Below are 18,684 nucleotides of genomic sequence, written 5' to 3' on the forward strand. Positions count from 1 at the left end.
AGGTTTAGGTGCTGGTGTGAAAACCAGAGGTTGCCAAGGTCAGCATTCGCAAAAGTTAAGGCCTGTGTCAAATCAAAACTGTAGTAACAAACCACGTCATGACCCAGGCTAAAAACCAGAAAAATTTGAGAAGTTGATAGTGCCCAAATGGCAAGGTCTTTGGTCGCAAACATGACAGCAAGGGTGACCGTGAGGAATCCATAAAATCCGTACTGTGGTCTAGAGTCCAGAGTGAAAAGTGGGTTCAATTCTTTCTTACGTTGCTGCTCACAACTCCTGCATCCCAAAATATCTCAGATCTCAGCCAGATCACACAGTCTCCAATCCAACACAGGAAATTCATCAGACTAGTTTCAGTCACGTAAGAAATCTTAACATATGCGTAAGTACTTTACTAGAGTGGAGCTTTATGTCTACTACGCCTGAAACTGTTCTGAAGGCTTATGCGCTGCCCTCTGCATACTGCTGTGCTAGGTAACCAGCAAGCTTTTCTCGAGGGCTCTTGCAAATCTGAAGAGGAAATTGGATGGCGGGTTTGGGAAAGCCAGTGTTACCCATATGCTTGTTAGCTGAAGGCTTTTGCTGGAAATTCTGGTATTAGCTAAGAAGAGGAGAGGCTATGACTGGCTGATGAACACTGACAATGAGCGTCCCCACCTTCATGCCCGCCCCCTCACAAGAGATGATTTATAACAAACTGGGAGAAGGAAAAGGAAACTACTACTGCAAAACTTGCATCACCTAAGAAACACAACTGTCCCAACTTATATTTTAGAATACAGCTTTTCTCAATCCTCAAAAAATAGCTGAACCTTCCTGGAAAACTTCTCAGTCCTTCTGAAGATTTCATACTCCTTCAAATTTGACTTGGCAGTATTATTATTAAGTTATATGTAATTTTAATGGTCGACTTCTTTGGGTAATTACTGAAGAGGATAATCAAAGTAACAGGTAGCTTTAAAATTTTCAGATGCTGTCTTCTTTTGACAGGCTTTAAAGATAATTTATAATGTATATATATTCATATACATATATATTTATGTATTTAGTGAGGACTGAGAGACAAATTTTTCAATTTATTGGTACCAGGTTTTTTGCTGCTCTGATGAGCAATCCACCATACTGCTTTGCAAATCCTAGAGCCGTTTACATCACCTAAATCAGGACATCAGAACAATGTACCTTCAGGAAGAAGTAACAATGAATAAAACATAATGGCATACAAGCTAAAGAAATCGTTCTTGTAGAAATCTTAGCTCTGCTCTAAATAGGCAGCATTAGGTGTATCTGCATCAGTACCGTATTATCCTGAGGGACCACATGATGCAATACCGCAGCAAACGAGTGTGACTTCACAGTAGAGCCTAAGCTCTTAAGGTCCTGCCTCACTTCTTCCCAAACACCTAGGCGTGACCTTCAAAACCTGTTTGGAGTGCTCTCCCAGCCCTGGGTAGCCCTGTTCCCCCCAGAGCCGCCTTTCTAATGCGAAATGCTCCTGACAGCCTCAGTTCTGCATGCGGGAGGTGTGACGATGACTGCCCCGACAGCTCGACCCGTGCTCCGGCATCCCCGAGGCGTTCCCGGACCATCTGCCTGGAAAGGCGGACTGGGGATGTGCCCGACGTCCAACACGAGGGCTTGGCTTGAACCACACCATAGTTCAGTTACGCTGGACTCAGCTCTGATGTAAAACGGGCCCTCTTGTGTGACTCAGTGATAGTCTCTCCGTGCTCTCCTCCCACACCTTTCACAGGAGGACGAGGAAACGCTCAGCCCGACACTTGTTGTCGCTTGCACTGTTAGCATGGGTTGATAAAATCTTTCTCTTAGAACAAAAGCAGGTTGTCGTGTGAGGAAACCCTCCGGGCTTCTGTACGACAGATACACATACAGCGCACAACTGCAGTAGGGATATTTCGGGCAAGATTTAGAGAACACTCCTGCCTTCAACATTTCCTGTGAGTACCACGCGAAAACCCACATTTTAAAACGCGTGTGAGTGTGCTAGGTGAGCACTTCCAGAAGCTGGTCATTAAAACGCAATTGTCTAACGAGCAGTGATGTCATTGCTATACCCACGTGGAGAGCCAATTGTAAACACCGTGTGGTTCAACTGAGAAACCCGCTTCCTGTAGATTAATTGTGGCAGTGACGTATGTGATATGTAAACAGCACTAATCAGAGATGCCGGCCATAGAACCCAGGGGAGGCAGGAAGTGAACACAGCTGAGAACTTTGCAGACTCACTTTCTTATTGTGACCTTTTCAAAAGATGAAATAAATGTATTTAGTTTAGCACAGATGTAAACGTTTTCCACACCAGAAGTTCTGCAGAAACTACAGAGATTGCCAAGCCTGCACCAACCTTGAGCTTCCATCACGGATGCCTTACAAAACTCTTTCAAGACCTACAGACTCTGAATGCAAAGCATTATGTTCCTGTTGTCAGTGATCCATATCTGAAGAAATGCAATTTTGTTTCCTTCCTTTTAAACAGCAGCAAGAAAAGGAGGTTTTACAATGTGGATTGTGTGCAGGCGTTATAGTGCTTCTCTTCCACTAGCTCCAAAATATCGCACGTGCCAAGTTCCTCCACTAGTATGAATCTCTTAAGTGCACCACTGAAGAATTCCACTGGTTTAGCAGACTACAAGCTCCTCTACTTAAGATTTACAGTAAAAGTATTTTCCTTTTGGTATTGTTTCACGAAGCAAAAATGTTTGGGTTTTTTTTTAATCTGAAGATGAACGAAACAAGTATATATATTGAGTCACAGTGCTATAAAATTTTAAGTCCAATTATGGTTCCCAATAATGAATAAAAAAATATTAAGTGATACATTGTTAAGGAGTTACTGAAGAGCAGCAGATTTCTTAAAGCCAAATTCATTCAAAACATGTAATTTTAATTTTCAACTCTAAGAGAACTATGGAAATACATCTTTTCAGCCCCTGCTCTTCAGTGAAGCTTCCTTCCATGCTTATTCTTCACAGAGCAGTAAAGAGACTGTGTTGCTTGTTTTTCCCTCCCACAAATATGAATATTGCTTCAGCAGAAACCAAAACAAACAACCCCACAAAAGCTACACTGGTAAAGCTGGATTTGAATAAGAACAATGGCAGAACTCAGTTGCGGAGAAGCCCAGCCAGTGCTAGAACATGAGCACGGACGCAACAGGAGGCGAAGTTTACACTTGCCTGGCAGGTAGCAAAAACAGTTTGAAGGAAGATGTGGAGGGATTTCTAACACAGGAGAACTTCTCACTGTGTTCTAGTTCTTTGTGCTGAGCTGAACTGCTCCACCAGGGCTGCACTTGCATTCGGCTGAATAGAACATCTGAATTTTTCCGTGCTTGCCTTTAGAAAAGAAATACAGCATATTCAGTGTATAATACAGTGTCATTATTGCTAATAGTATCAGCCTCTATTTCTTTCACAGAGGGCAGCTGTTGGGTCTACACACGCCTTTACCACCACCTGTGAGAGGCCCTTATCAAACACTAACAGAAGCCAGCGCGGACACCTGAGGAATAAGCCCAAAGAGATCAGGACATCACCTCAAAGAACCTCCTGCACTTTATGATCTATTCAGTATTGCTTTCTTTGTCACATAAAGATCAGTTTGAAAAGACGTGTTCTACGAAAGCTCTTGAAAAATGTATTTATGCTTTTCTACAAGTAATAAATCACTAAATCAATATTGCTCTCACTTTGCAGAGATTATCTGGATTGAAGGCTTCAAAATCTCAAGCCTCCTTCCCAAAAGATTTGTGAACACATTTCGGTGGCTAGAGAAATGGTTGGGAATCAGGACATTTGGATCTCATCCCAAATTTCTTTAGAGCTTTCTTTATCTCTAGTCTTGTCACCACCGTAATAGTCTGGGTCTGCTTTTTCTGGCTTAAAATAACTTATTCGTTTTTCTATATCGTCACTGTGCAGTATACAAAACAGCCCAGAAGCATTTATAGGGTCATTAATACTGTTGCTATAATTACTGCAGCCTGCAGCGCAAAATAGAAATACTTATTAGCACCAGCACCATCCCTGACAAAACACAGACTGACCTTCATACAATTTGGCTACTTCAGGGCCTGGGTTTAAGATTAGCTTTCTACCAATGGGGAAAAAAAAAGAAAATTAAAGTGGACTGGACAAGCCATGCGGGCACACACTGGGGAGAGCCCGTTGCTGGCGGCTGCGGAAAGAGACGACACAACGGGTCACGTCCATCTATAAGTTACATGATATAGTGGCAAGGTCACTGTAATTCACTTCTGAGGGATGTTTCGTGCTGCAAATCTTTCTTAAATCAGCTTATATGAACTATTAAGGCTACAATTAACAACATTTGCCGGGAACTGAAATCACCAGGTGATCAAACTATGGCAGATGAACACAGACAGTATTATATACACATAAAAGAGGTGAAAAAAAAAATCACATGACTGCACTGTTGCAGAAGAGTAAAATGAAATTATGAATTCTGTATTTATTAACTTATTGGTAAAAGACAGAATATATTATTGAAGCAGCTACGGTTAAAGCCAGTTTAAAATAAGCAGGATGTAATATATAAGCCTACTCTGAAACTGAAAATGCAGTGTGAAACCATAACCCTGCTTCTTGACGGTCCTTGGGTCATAAAAGGCAGATTCGCATTAAACATTTCCCATTCGGTCTGATTTTAAAATCTGCATCATATATGTAATACATGTGAGTTCTCTTTCATTTTTTCTCTCTTCAAAAAAAATCACAACAAATAACCTCTTTTTTGTTATGTTTCAGGAATTTGGAGTCCCAGCAGAGGTTTTTGGGGTGGTGGGGGTTTTTTGTGTTTGTTTTTGGTTTTCTTTTGTTTTTAGTTCCTTTGAACCTTAGTACCTCCCATCCCCCTCAGCTCCACAAGCCACACGGAAAAGGCCATTGTGGGAGTCTCCCCAGAACTTACCTGTGTTGCAGTAATTGCACAGATCTGGACAAAATTGTTGGAATGTGATGAGGTCGCGTCTTCTCCCCAGGGCTCAGGGTCTTACCTGGATAACCAAAATGAGGCATTAGCATTAAAAAAGGAGGTCTATTTCATTCTTAATCAATTAACTAAGGCATAGTTTTAATATTTTCCAGCCCATCATTCAGCTAACATTGAAGAGGTTCCTTTAGGAGATGTATTGTTCCTATGACATCTCCAACACAAATTCTACTTAAGAACGAGAAACTTAATTGACATCCAGCTTGTATGTGAAGAGGTAATTTGTGCTGATCAGCCTGCATTTTTATGCTATGCAAACTGAAATGAGAAATTTTGGGTTATTTACTGTCAAAATAAAAAATAATTTTAAAAAAAACCCTCACAAATTTTTGTGATGAATTAAGAGCTTTTAATCCTGGCTGGGACATTGTAAATGAAAATAAAGCCACAAATATAAAATCTAAAGGAGGAGCCTTAAGTGGAAAAACTTGAAATTAGAAGGAGGTGCTCATCGTTTCTGAAAAATGGTGCAAAAATTAAAATCTGCACTTACAAAATACCTGATTAACCACAGCTTCACCTGGCTCTTGCAGGAGACTTTGAGAACACCGAGTTTCAAGTCAGCGTTCTGCAGGTGGAGCTGGTGTTGTGTCCAGCTTACGGCATCTGAGGCTGTAGAGGGCACTTTGAGGTCAGTTAAATGTTCTTTTAAGAGCTTAAGACAACATTGTGTATTATTTTATACAAAGTTATTCCCATTAGAGTTCATTTTATGGAAACTATATATGCTTTTCACAGGTATTTGGGGGAAAATGATGGCATTATCCTAATTCCAGTAAAAAATCGAGTTCCACAAGCCGAAACTCAGGAGCCGACCGCCGTGCAAACCGACGACCGTTTTGCAAAGTTGCAATCTCACTTCCCCAAATGACGACTGCAAAACCAGAACTCGACCTCGAGTCCGGGGCATGTGCAGCCGTGGCGGCACCGGAGGTGCAGAACCTCCGCCTTGCCACCGCCCGCCCTGCCGGGCGCAGCACCCGCGCCAGCGGCCGCCCGGAACCGGGAAGCTTCTTTAGAGGAAGATGGAGAACCCACTTCTCTTATTCCCCCAGCTAAACATTTCTGCTTCAAAGGATAAATCCTATTACAAAATCGTGAAACCAGCAATTAAAGAAGAGCCACGTAAACCAGGCAAGTCTGGGTAAGTTTTAAGGTCATGCTGACACTCCGAGCGTGCTGTTTACATACAGAAATCTTCTAACATAGTTTGTGGGTATGAATTTAGGGGACGTATCGTTTTATTTTTGACTGATATATATGAAAACTCTTGAACTACAAGCCTGGGAATTGTACACATAAAATATTAATTCATCACAGAAATATTTTTTAAGAACAAAACCCCAAATCAAATAATAGACTAAGAAAATACGAAAGGGAGGTTTCAAGAAGTTCTGGGAAATGCTTCTTTAGAGCCTGAATATGATCTGGGAAGGTTTCTTTTTAAAAATTTCAATGACAGGAAGCAATACTTCCTTTTTCTTTGCGGAACGTTAAAAGTAGAAGCAGCTGAGCCAACTGTTTATGTTCTCTAACGTGAAATTTCACCCCTTTATCTTTAAAGTAAGTGAAAAAGATACTGAAAATGAAAAGATTTCTTTTTCTCTTTGCCAGTGCTTCCGACGTAAATTTGTGCTAAGCTATAGAGAAAATAATCATTAATATGACTAATAAATGTGGGAGAAGTGGCATCGGCATTACTGTAAGTGAACATAGGGGGATCTAGGATGCAGAAGCAGAGATATTAGTCGAAGGAAGTGTTTGAAAAAAACCCAAACCCACAACTTCCAACAAGGTTGCTTTTAAAGCTGCCCTAATTCTGTTGTAGAGCTAAGCAGAAGAGAAACAGGCTGAGCCTTCTCCTGCAGAAATCGGAATTCCACGAAGGTGATCACCCTGGTAAACCTGGAAACTCGACAAAAGCAGCAAGGTGAGCATTATGAAAGACAGAGTCACGGGGACTCCTTTCAGGAAGTGCCTGTGTGACCCAGAACGCTTCCTGCATTTGCGTGTGCGCATTCTGATGTGGCGGAGAATAACGCTTTCAAGATCTATTTAACTTAAAAGCTAGCAATCAAACCCAAGCATACAAACACTATAGAATTATCTGATATGCATCAAGGTAACTCACCACTCGTGTTTTCACACAACGAAGCATCGGCTGTTCCCCATACACTTGCAGAGACATTTAAACCTTCGCTCATGCCAACAGCATTTTTATTAGTTCACTGACTATATTGAGCAAGCATCAAATCAGAAATGTAGCTGACACATTACTGCTGCTGGGGAAATCACGCAGCTCCTTGGAAAGCAGGTTTTCCAAACAATTCAGTGATGTACAAATGCCAGATGCAAGTCAAATACTGAATGTATAGTTCCTCGGTAATTACAGTAATTGTTTGAACATCCTCGTCTCCAAAATTCAGATACTGATGTTTAAACAGTGTTGTAATATTGTCCCTGTTATACTATTTCTCATAAAGATGCCAGGTTAAATCTTGGTTTTGTTGACTTCAATAAGAGCTTAGTTCCTGACTTCGGTAGGGTACCGGGACATCACTGATACATTGAGAATTGCAGTTGTAGGTCTTGACGGAAAAGAAGGAACTCATGAAGTACTGCAACTCCATGGCTGAAAAAATGTGCTGCCCTTTTCTTTTCATCACAGATCACTTCAGAACACTTCAGTGTTTCCCATGCTCTTTTGTCCTCTTAAGCTTGATGAACCTTGTTTAAGCAGTTACCATCTTTGGGACCAAGATGCCTGCTTTGACCAGAACTGCTTCTACAACCCCTTACTATATAATAATTGTGAACACCTGGTAGAAGTTGCATAAAGACCCAAACTCTGTTTCTAGAGCCCATGAAAAAGTTGCTGAGAAACGGATATCTAAACACTTGTGCCTGTGCATCTGGAAAATTAGGCAATGTTTGTTGTTCACGTGTCCAAATATCATGTCCATCCAAATGACAGGATGATGTATTCATGACCTGGAAGACTTTTCACTCTACACTCACAGGAGGTTTCATAGCTTATTGGTTTTCTTTCTTTCTTGTTTTGCTGCTGGCGGTAGTCTTAATTCGATGGTTTTACATTCACTCAGAAATACCAGTCCTTGCAATGATGAACAAAAGGTAAAACAATGCTTAGAACAGCATCTTTCTGTGTCTCGGTTGTCGAAGTGTAAAACCATGCTAAGATCTGAACAAAGCGGGCACAGCCTCCACGTGACCTGCATGCAGACAGTGCTGGGTGGCTGACTACCCTTGGGTGTTTCATACAAAGTACTGATCTTTCTCTATTATTATATGTATAGTTTAGAGAGATGTAGATTATTTTCAGTGAAAAAGAAAATGGAAAAAAGGCAAATCACCTTTTTCAAATAATAAAGTAAAATAATGGTTTGGGATTTAGAATTTCAGCAATTTACTTAGTTTTTATGGTTTCCATTCTTCACAGAGATACTAACTAACATAAATAGAAACAGAACTGAACCAAATAATGCAGATGGACAGTGTGGTGATAGTGGAAATGCCTTGTTACCTAGGTGAGTTCCTTCTCACCTTTAGAAAGTGGCAAAGCTGAACAAATCTTGTTTTCTGTCTATTATTGCAGCAACTCATCGCTGCACCCAGGTCTTGGGAACCTGCGAAGCTACTGGGTTGATGTAGTTTTTGAAGGAAAATCAGAAATTCACACTAGGAGTTTCCAAACCCTGCAAAGAACCTCTCCAGCATTCTGTGCAATTGTGGATTGTGTGTGCTGTCTAAAGCCACCAGGGTTCAACTTTCACTGTGACCAAGTTAATTTCTGTAGCTATAGGAACCCACTGTTTCAAGACTTACCAGTGCACACAGTTCAGAGAACTGCACTTTTTGTACTTCTCATAACTCAAATAAACTGTGTAAGGGAGTGAGGTCTCATCTTCCTCAAGTCCAGAATCCCCCTACTTTACTGGCCTACATTCATTTCTTGAATTTCAGTTCTCCAGCTTTTGTACCTCAAGAGCTGTTTGTCTCTCCCTAGTTAAGAATTTCATTCCTATAAGCAATGACTTCAGCTAGGACACATGTGACACCTGTTCAAAAAAAAAATTCTTTTAGTTTTGTGCAAAACCGAGATCATCACTGGCTTAAATTCCTTCTCAAAGCAATTGGAATTTCTTTTCATCTACACTTCATGTGCCTGCAGATTTTGCCCAGAGAAGCCAAACCATGTGAACTGGGCAACAGAACGGCAAGCCTCCGTGCAGGAATGGGAGTCCCACTGGAAAACCGTTCGGTCCATAAGAAGCTGTTCTAACCAAGTAACTCTGGACAAGTTGCTTATTGATACCTTCAGTGTACTGTGCTTTGCCCTCAAATGAAAATGATTCTAAATTTTAGTATTCATAAAGCACCCGATAAAAATAGACTTCACCTTCAGGCTTGGAACTTAAGTCCTAGCATGATACAATTCATCTCCAGGCTTACTCCAGTTCTAGTCTGCTAAATAAATCAAAGTACTGTCCAGGTGTGCATTCAGGATTAATCAATACGAAACCAAAAAAAGATTTCTCCAAAGTTGTATTTGTGTGAACAAAGCAGGATGTTCTTTTTTCCTTTCTGCATTGTTCTCTAGGGCAGAATATTTGAAAACAAAGTGAAATATGTGCAATTTGACATTTTTGATGAAGAATATGTGGTGTTTTCTAACTGGAGTACAGTGTCTCAGAATAACATGACATTTGAAATATGCTTGTGGTAAACAAACCAGGCTACGTGTGCTATTACCCTATAAGACTATCACCTAAACCATATTGCTACAACATCGTCTTCAGGCTATAGAATTTCCCGTATTTCATTAAAAATAGTCTGTGGTAATGCAGCCTCAGACCGAGCGCGCTGAAAACCACATCTCTGCAAGAGCGTTTTTTAAGTTTAAGTAAGTGACTGACGTGGTTCCCTTATGAGTTTTACCAGACTGATCTATCTCAAGTCCCTTAAAGATTAGTAGCACAACTGTTTGTTTGTTTGCTTGTTTGTTTTTAAATGGGGAAAAATGTACAAATCTGCAAGAAAAATGTCAGGAAAAAAAAAAATTAAACCAAATGTTTCTGAAGTCCCTGCGAGAATGAGCTCCTTTAGTAACGTGATCTAATCAAGGGCTTTGTGAAACAGTCCTGAGCATGAATGGTAACAGATAACACGTTACAGCAGCTTCATAAATACACAATGTGTACAATTCTTCAAAACCACTTTCTGTTTAAGCAGTGTGTCTCCTGAAGAAGCAGTGAAATGGGGAGAATCTTTTGACAATCTGCTTTCTGAGAAAGGTTAGTAGCTTTTTTCCTTTCCATGCAGACTTTTAGGTTGGAAAATTGATGGAAAATTATGGAAATGATGGAAAATTATAAAATCCAGTTGTGCTCTTAAATAGACCTGGCAGTTAACTAAACTAAGTATGGTGGGTCATTTATAGCAGCACGTGTTCTGCTCTCCTCATGTACTTAGGCTACAGCACGCTGCCAACTACCAAAAATAGTTGAAAATAGCTTTTAATTTTCATATTTTCTTGAACAAAGAAATAGACAGCAAGAAGTTCCTTCAATAAACAGTAGAATTTCCTCTGAATATTGCTCAAATATTCCTGACCGCAAGACCAAACCTTATAAATGAAAACGTTCTATGTACAGACTTTGTCTCTTCCGATGCAGTTTGTTTCTAAAAGACTGATAAGATCAAAGCTGTCCTTCACTTGAAAGGGCCTGTTGCTTACATAATTATCAAACGCACATACGTCCCTCCTTCCATTGTGGGGGGACACACGTATGATCCAGCTACAGCGCTGGAGACCGTGTGCTTTTAAATCCGTTCCTTGAACAGCTGACACCAATGCGATCGCATTACTTCCACAGAGATGACGCGTGCTTGGGAAAGAAAATAACTTCAGCATAATAACAATAGGATAAAGCAAATTGTAACGATGCTAAAAGCCATTCATTTTAAATTGCTACTGGAGAACAGTATGAGCAAAGATTCAAATAGCGGTTTGGTCAACCTAAATAGATTTCAACCTCACTAAAGTCCATCACTTCCACATAAGTCCACATGTTTTGATTGCTTCTGTTTCTAAATTCACAAGATCTTGATAGTGGATTTTTACAGATGCTGAGAATTCTGTAATGGGAGTTACAGCATTCAGGATCATAATGACAGAACTGCACTTATTTTAGAACCTTTTCATATTTCAAAATATTTACCTATAATGTGATGTAATTCAAAGGGAGCAGAACCTGTTTTGTTGCCTTGCAGAGTGTGTAAGAGTAACTGCCTGATAAGGATATATTTTTTAATGCAATTCAACATTCCCTTCTGCAGCTGGATTGGATGCCTTTACGAAGTTTCTGAAAACTGAGTTCAGTGAGGAGAACATCGAGTTCTGGATAGCTTGCGAGGATTACAAGAAAAGCAAAACTGCACATGAACTTTTGCCAAAAGCTAAGACCATTTATGAGACATTCATAAAAAAGGATGCTCCAAAAGAGGTACGGTAAAAACGTTCTTCGCTGTACACAGTATTTGACACAAGTGCAGCTGATGAAACCTGCTTTAAGCAGCACATGCCCAGAAGCAGGGGCAACAGTTAATCACGTAGTCACTGACGTAAGAAGGCTGTATCCTAAATGTCAAAGTTCTGGAAGGCAATTTGGAAGCAACTGCATAGATTACTCTCACTGTCCTCCACACTACTTTCAACACCGTGCACTCTTCTAAGCGTAGAACATGAGTTTAAACATCATATCATCGGAATCAGAGATTCCTAATGGACTATAAAGCCAACATAGATGCATACACATACAGGGTATATTTAAGGAAAAATGGTAATGTTAAAGCTACCATGAGACATATCAGCTAGCATTTGTGAAAAAGTAACATCCGTCTTGATTTAAACAGAACAAAAGGCTTATTTTCCCCTTCTCTTAAACCAGTAATTATCTATGAAATTATTACATAACTCAGATACAGAGGCCTTTGTTTTAAATTAGCTAGAAGAGTGGAAGAGACTGGAAGGAATTATTAAACATGTCCTTTAAAATAATAATTTTGTTTTAAGCTTGGACTTTTCTTGATTGACCCACTTCCCCTTGCTGTAATTGCATATTTTTGTGTATGTTACACACATACACAACACATACACAAAAATACGTTGATATGTCAATCCTCACCAACGCTAAGGCCTTTTTATATTACTATAATAGTGCAAGCAAAAGGAATATTTTTCCTGCTCTAGGGAGGACATGAACAGGTCAGGAGATGGAACTCTAACTGAAATCACAAACTGCCTCTTCAGTAGGTCTTTTGGACTTACAATTTCCTGTAATTCTATCAAGTTTGAGCAGATGTCACTTGCCAAAGCTCCTTTTCCACTGTATTTTACTATTATTATTTGTCAGAATAGCAAAAGTTAAACACTAACTGCTCCTTGCCTGTAACAAGAAGGAAAAGGGTGTAATTCTCATTTTAAGAGAAGGATTGCAAAACGGTGCAATTTCCACCTGTAATTCCCACAGATTATATTTAAGACTCAGATTGCTTTTCCTAGAAAATTCCCACTTTCAAAGACTTCTGTCTCTTTTTATGTCTTTCCCTGCCACATGTCTTTGGGGTGGACCTTACACAAAAGAAACCCCCTGAGTTGTTTGAGGTAGAACCTGTCGCTGCCCATCAGTCAATCTATGAGCAGTTATGGGAGGGCATCGAGCGCTGAGTCTGTCAATGCTCACGAGATCTATGTAAGTAAAAAGGTGAGCAGCAGGAGAGCGAGGGAGGGGACAGGGTGTGGAAGTGGCACTTTGGACTAACAGTAACGTAACGATTTCTTTATCTGTCATACTTTTGGCTTGGTGCATGTAGCGTGGGTGCTGGGGTTCACCTTCGGCAGTTGGCTTTGGTGAGACTTCCTTCGTGGGGTCGCCCGAGTCACCCACACCTGCCGACAGCACCTCCTTCCAGACCACACTTGAACCTTCTCTCTGATTAACTCCTTGTCCAGCAGAGCTCTTTTGCACACAACTTTCTGAGAGTACAGTTTGATAGGATCATAAAATCTTAGGCTGGATGACCGGACCATTTTGTCATCGTTAATTGCTCTTTGGTTCTTAGATCTAAACTATTTGTTCTAACCAGCTTTACGGAAATGACAGGTGTATCTCAGTGAGGGGAAAACAGCATTTACAGAAGTCACTTTTTGGCTGGATCAACAATTTTTGAAATATATTCTATTATTGAGAACAGCATGCTTAACTCAGCACCTGACACTTTAACAAAATTCTCATACTAATCAGATCTTCCCAGAATGAATGCAGCAGTACATGGAATACATGATAATTTTGATACGCTTTTCCTACCTAAAGCCCCCAGAAACCCGATATTTTTTTATATTTTACTTATTAAAGTTTTCTCACCTTCCTACTACCAAAACTCTACACAGAAACCAGAAATGTTAAGTATTCACTAACATATTCTAATGAGACAAAGTTCTACCTGAATCCTAAATGAGAACAGAGGGAGTTCAGTATTAGTCTGGTGTTGCAAAGCCTGACAGCTGCAACTATTCCACGATCAGTATTAGAAAGTTACTTTTAGTCAAATGTCAGACTTTATCTTCTATTTTACCACTTTTCCATTGTACCAGTGACACATCATGAAGACTTTCTGACAGGCATTACCGGACATGAACATACAAACTAATTCTGTGGTACTAATATCCCATCGTATCGGAGATGTAAGGTCCTCTGATCAGAAAAGACTTCCAGCAAAGCACAGTATTATTGCTACGGATAATAACACAGGGAATCCATGAATGTATGTTAAAGAATACACTCTTCCCTATTCTCCAGGTGAATTTGGACTTTCAAACCAAAGAAGTCACAAGTCAGAATATTGAACAGCCCGTCATCACCACCTTTGATGCTGCACAAAACACGGTCTACAGGCTGATGGAACAAGACAGCTATCCACGCTTCCTAAGATCTGATCTTTATTTAAATTTGGTTAAGGGGAGAAATCCCACTCATCCCACTCTTCGGAGACGATCGCGGTCTTTTACTGTCAATGATTTCCAGGGTGTGCGACCTGACTTCACCGTTTGGTGACAGGCAGACCCAGCCCTCATAAATTCTAGCTACTGCAGCAACTCGTGTTTTAAAATCCAAGTCCTTAGCAGGTGTAAATGGGTGGAAAGCAAAGTTACGTGCACTTATACCAGGTCAGAGTTCTGTAGCCGGTGATTAATTTCATTTATTATAGAGAAGTAGGCAACATATTGACGAGACATCTCATGTAAAGTTCTCATATGGTATATATTTTTTAAAAAATCTAGAAAGAGCTGTAATCATATTTGAAGGAAAAAATTAGTTTCCTGCATAAAAATGCTGTACAAAATTCCACCTGATATTATCCACCATGTATCCTGAGCCTGTATTTTTTAGCACAGAGTTTCATCACAGTTAGAATTTATACACCTGGCCTTTGCACATATTTATGTTTCTGCAATATTTCCTACACTAAGCACAGAGTATTTGTGGTGTTTTCTCATACTGCAAAACACATGGGAACATTACTAGCTATAATGTAAAGTTACATGGATTTTAACTACAGCCACTGCATAATTCAAATTTAGCTTTTACATATCCTAATAAGAACATAAGAATACCTATTTAATTTTTGGGGGTACATTTTGTACTCATTATATGTGTCTGTTCTCTGTATTTAGCTTATGCTGAATAGGTTAGCTTTGCCATCAAAAACTTGTATTCTAATTTTTTGCAAATAAATGTGCAGCAGCAAAGGTTCAAGAATGTTATTTTAAGACAATCTGTGTCATTAAATATCAGGACGTGTATGCATATATAGATACATAGAAATATTTTCACTTCTATTTCTAAGTATTCATGGTATACCAACTTTGTTACTAAACTTTGTTCTAGATTTTTTCTGTCTTTTATTTTGGAAAAGAATCTGAAAACTAACAGCTCTTGGACTCAGGTAGAATAACCTTCAGTTCTACCGATCATTAATATACTCTCTATAGTTACAGAGGAGGAAGGAGAAATCTCTCTTTTTATTTCTTTACTGTTGAAGTCACACGTACCCTTTCATAGTCAGTACATGCAGTTATCCTGTCCTTTGCTTTCAGAATTGATGCAGACATGTCATGAAGCACGAGGCGATTCCTAAAATCTTAAACATTTGTTCAGTTTAGCAAGTGACTGCAGGATTTAGTCGTAATTATGACTTGTATATTCAGTTGCTTTGCATGTAATTTAAGCTTTCTCCCTTTTCCTCCCTTTTCAGTAGTAAGTGGTCAAAGTGAAGAGGTGCAGTTCCCGAGGATGGGACTTCATGCTCATTACTGATCCAACGTAAATCTGGGGGTTTCTGTGTCTGCTTTACTAACTTTCAATAAATCTGAGGTGATCTACTTAAAAAGTTGTCAGGGTTCACTTTGTCACCCGCACGTCGATGAGTAACACGTGAAGGCTTCACTTCACATAAAACTCAACTTTAGCCACAAGTGTCACCGCAAAGGAACCTCCGAGAGCAGAACTCGGCCGGGAGCGCTGCCGAGCACCACGGCCTGGGAGGCACCCCCGCTCACCGGCGGCGCAGGCAGGACGCGCTTGTTGGGAGGCTGGCACGATCCTCGCCACTTTATTCCATTCCCTCCTCCTGGACCCAAAGCTCTGGGCACGTACTGTTTCCCAGTGCAGAACTGGTCCGAACCTGGGCACAGTGATTTGGGAATAAATCAAATGGCTTCAGTAAGGTCGATACTGCATTTCAGTCATCTTTCTCCCTATAAATCACCGCTTTGGAGCTTGTCAGCCTTCTTTTTTTAAAAACTGTTTACACTCATGTTGTCATTGTCACAGATGTCACATGAATGCAGTGAAAGGCAACTTTCTCACCAAATTTCACGGCTTAAGTCAGTATATTTTTCTGGACAGATTATTTACCCTTGTTCTTTGACTGTCACTCCATTGAACATGAATAATTTCTGCCAGAAGCAATCCTGTTTCTGATTAAGGAATGTCTAATATCACCAACGATGTCTGGATGCCAGAGTTCTCAGATATTTAAAACATGCATGTTCCTATGTTTTGCATCACCAACTTCGTTAGAGAAAGACAACAGGTTTGAGAACTTGAGCATATACAGCGGGTCTGTTGCAACGCAGGCGTAAGACCTACACATCTGCAGCTAGATTCTCCCCGGTGTGATTATTTTCCTTCATACCAGCTGAGAATCTGCCCTTTCACTCTTGTCATGGATGAAATAAATGAAAAAATGTGTATACTTAATACTGTTCCAAAATCCAAACAAATGACAAATATAGTACCTTGAGTAAGACTTTTTCGTCTTCACAAAAAAAAAGCTATTAGTCAGAAGTGTCTGCAATGATAAATATAAGTCAGCAGGCGCCCTTTGTCTCATTTCACAGACACATGGAAAATTTTGCTTATCTCCAGGGAGGCCTTCCTCAAAACCAGTCTGCAGCACTGACAGCGCTAGTCCCGCTGAGGAGTTTCATAATGAAAACAAACAAATCAGATACTCCTGGTAGTTATTTATGCATGTATGTTTTCCAAAGATAATTACGAACCGTAGCTGAATTTACAGCAGACTAATGCCATGGGAACTACTGTAAGAAGAAAGTCAAGATAAATTCAGAAAAAGGAAGGCAAAGGGTAGAAAGATAAATGAAAATGACATAATTATCTGGCAAAAGTTTTTTTCTAGAAGAGACTCCTTCTAGTGAGAGAAAATGAGTGCTCTGCTTTAGTTTTGGAAGATGAACTAAGCATCGATTTAGTACAAGTCTGTGATGCTGTTCCAGGACTGAGTCAGGCAGGATTGACCAGACTAAGGGCAAGCCCTGCAAAGCTGGGCTTATAGGATAAACCTTAGAGGAGTGCCAGAGAGCGTAGTCAGGCTTCTCTAGTTTTGGCAGAATAAATGTATCAATGCCATAAATCCTGTAGTTTAGCCGACCTAGTGCAAATAATACGTGTACAAACACTATTGGGCAAGTATTTTTATTGAGGATTATTTTATGTAGCAGCTTTTTAGACTTGTATGTGCCATTCAGCATTCAGTAAGAGCACTCAAAATACTCCTCTTACCAACACAGTAATTTACTCTACATAAACTTCACTTTTTCCTTAGATACATGATCTCTCCAGACGCAAAGTATAAGGGAGATAATCTGCTGACTCCTATAGCACAAAGCTTTTCTGCTGTTTCAATACTTAGGTCCAATTAGGTGCTGAATTTTTACCTGCTATTAATATTTAACTTAAGGGAGATGAAAATACACTTATATGCATATCTTCTTCAGCTTTTGGGATTTGTTACCATTCAAAAGAGAACTTTTTTTTTTTGAACTGACAAGAAACAAGGAGTGAAATCTAAGATAAAGAATCTCAAAGAAAAAGACAGATTTCTGTCTTCCACTAATGTAGGTGATCAGTAATATGGCTCTTACATGGCTTTACAAGCTACAACTTACAAATGACTCACAAAAGGCAGACAATTTTTCTCTCCTTTTTGTCCCTAGCTGCTCAGCCTGCCTTAGTTAACTACTGCTTTGAATGCGGTTCCCTCTCCTTTCCACACATACTGTCAAAAGACCTCAACTGGGAAAAAAAATTGTATAAGTGATTCATATGCTCACAGACTTACGCCTTGCTCAGATGCCTGTCCTAGATCCCCCTCTGTTTTTTGCATTTTAGGCAAATGCCTCAATCAAATGTCCTTTAAGCTCCTGTGGGGCTCTGTGCCAGGGGTAAAAATGTATTTCATCTATACACACTCCAGCTTGCTTCTACTTCTGCTTTTTTCTTGCTAATGTCTTCTTGTCATCTCCCATTTTTTGTAGTCTCAAAAGTTCCCTCTGGTTTTATACCAAAGCTTTTCTCTCTCTTTGCCTAAATGGCACGTGTTTGTGGAAGCTCCTTGTAAGTCTCCTTACAAGGGAGAATCCAGACACCAGGATTTATGATCTAGCCTCTATCTTTGCCTTCTCTATGAAACCCAATTAAAATTAACTAGTATGAAATATAATCCCATGGAAGTCAATTTAGAGTTTTCAAACAGGACAGAAGATTAAGCTAAAGCCTAACGAGGATAAGCCTGAACTGTTGTTTCTTCACCATGCAATTTACTTGTTCTTTAGAAACTCTTGTTTCTTCACAACTTTCCAGTTTTACATTTTCTGCAGTTGATGCTACTCCAGTTCTTCCTTGAGGAAGAGAAGGCTTCTGAGGATTAAATCCTCATGTTGGGGACTCATGAGGGGCTCTCCTATCTCATACACATGCTTTGCCCCCGTTATTTGGCTGTGGGCACACTGGAGAAGTCAGAAGTACGCTTGCAATAGTCCTTTACAAAAAGAGGCAGCCAAGAACATAGAGGTTTTCCCTTTCACGCAGTACCTAGCACTGCTTGGCTTGGGAGGGACCACCCGCAAGGCACTACTCAAGAGATGGCTGACGGAAAGAATTACGGTTCAAGAGCTTTCTGGGTTATAACACCTGCCTTTCGTATATTTTTATCGTGGTGCAATTTATACCTGTCTCCAAGGACAAGACCACAGTATGGTCCTATATG

At 40.0% G+C, this 18,684-nt stretch overlaps 1 protein-coding gene across 2 annotated transcripts; it reads left to right on the plus strand.

Moving 5' to 3' along the window:
* The first annotated feature begins 5,959 nt into the window (after positions 1-5,959).
* On the plus strand, positions 5,960-15,481 carry RGS18 (regulator of G protein signaling 18). Of its 2 annotated transcripts, none has more exons than XM_065648884.1 (5): positions 5,960-6,175; positions 6,860-6,961; positions 10,282-10,346; positions 11,392-11,558; positions 13,914-15,481. In XM_065648884.1, the coding sequence occupies exons 1-5, from the start codon at positions 6,057-6,059 to the stop codon at positions 14,166-14,168; spliced, it is 708 nt and encodes a 235-aa protein (XP_065504956.1). In that variant the 5' UTR covers positions 5,960-6,056; the 3' UTR covers positions 14,169-15,481. The 2 variants fall into 2 exon arrangements, with proteins under 2 accessions (XP_065504956.1, XP_065504957.1); XM_065648885.1 differs by having other exon boundaries at positions 10,285-10,346.
* Positions 15,482-18,684: the final 3,203 nt, after the last annotated feature.

The sequence above is a fragment of the Caloenas nicobarica genome, chromosome 20 (assembly GCF_036013445.1).
Source record: "Caloenas nicobarica isolate bCalNic1 chromosome 20, bCalNic1.hap1, whole genome shotgun sequence".
NCBI lineage: Eukaryota > Metazoa > Chordata > Aves > Columbiformes > Columbidae > Caloenas > Caloenas nicobarica.

Excerpts from the sequence above, each read along its gene's own strand:
- RGS18 (XM_065648884.1), top strand. The coding sequence starts at position 6,057 with ATGGAGAACCCACTTCTCTTATTCCCCCAGCTAAACATTTCTGCTTCA. Across the intron at positions 6,176-6,859 it reads CGTAAACCAGGCAAGTCTGG|AGCTAAGCAGAAGAGAAACA; the intron begins GTAAGTTTTAAG and ends ATTCTGTTGTAG. Across the intron at positions 11,559-13,913 it reads AAAAGGATGCTCCAAAAGAG|GTGAATTTGGACTTTCAAAC; the intron begins GTACGGTAAAAA and ends CCTATTCTCCAG.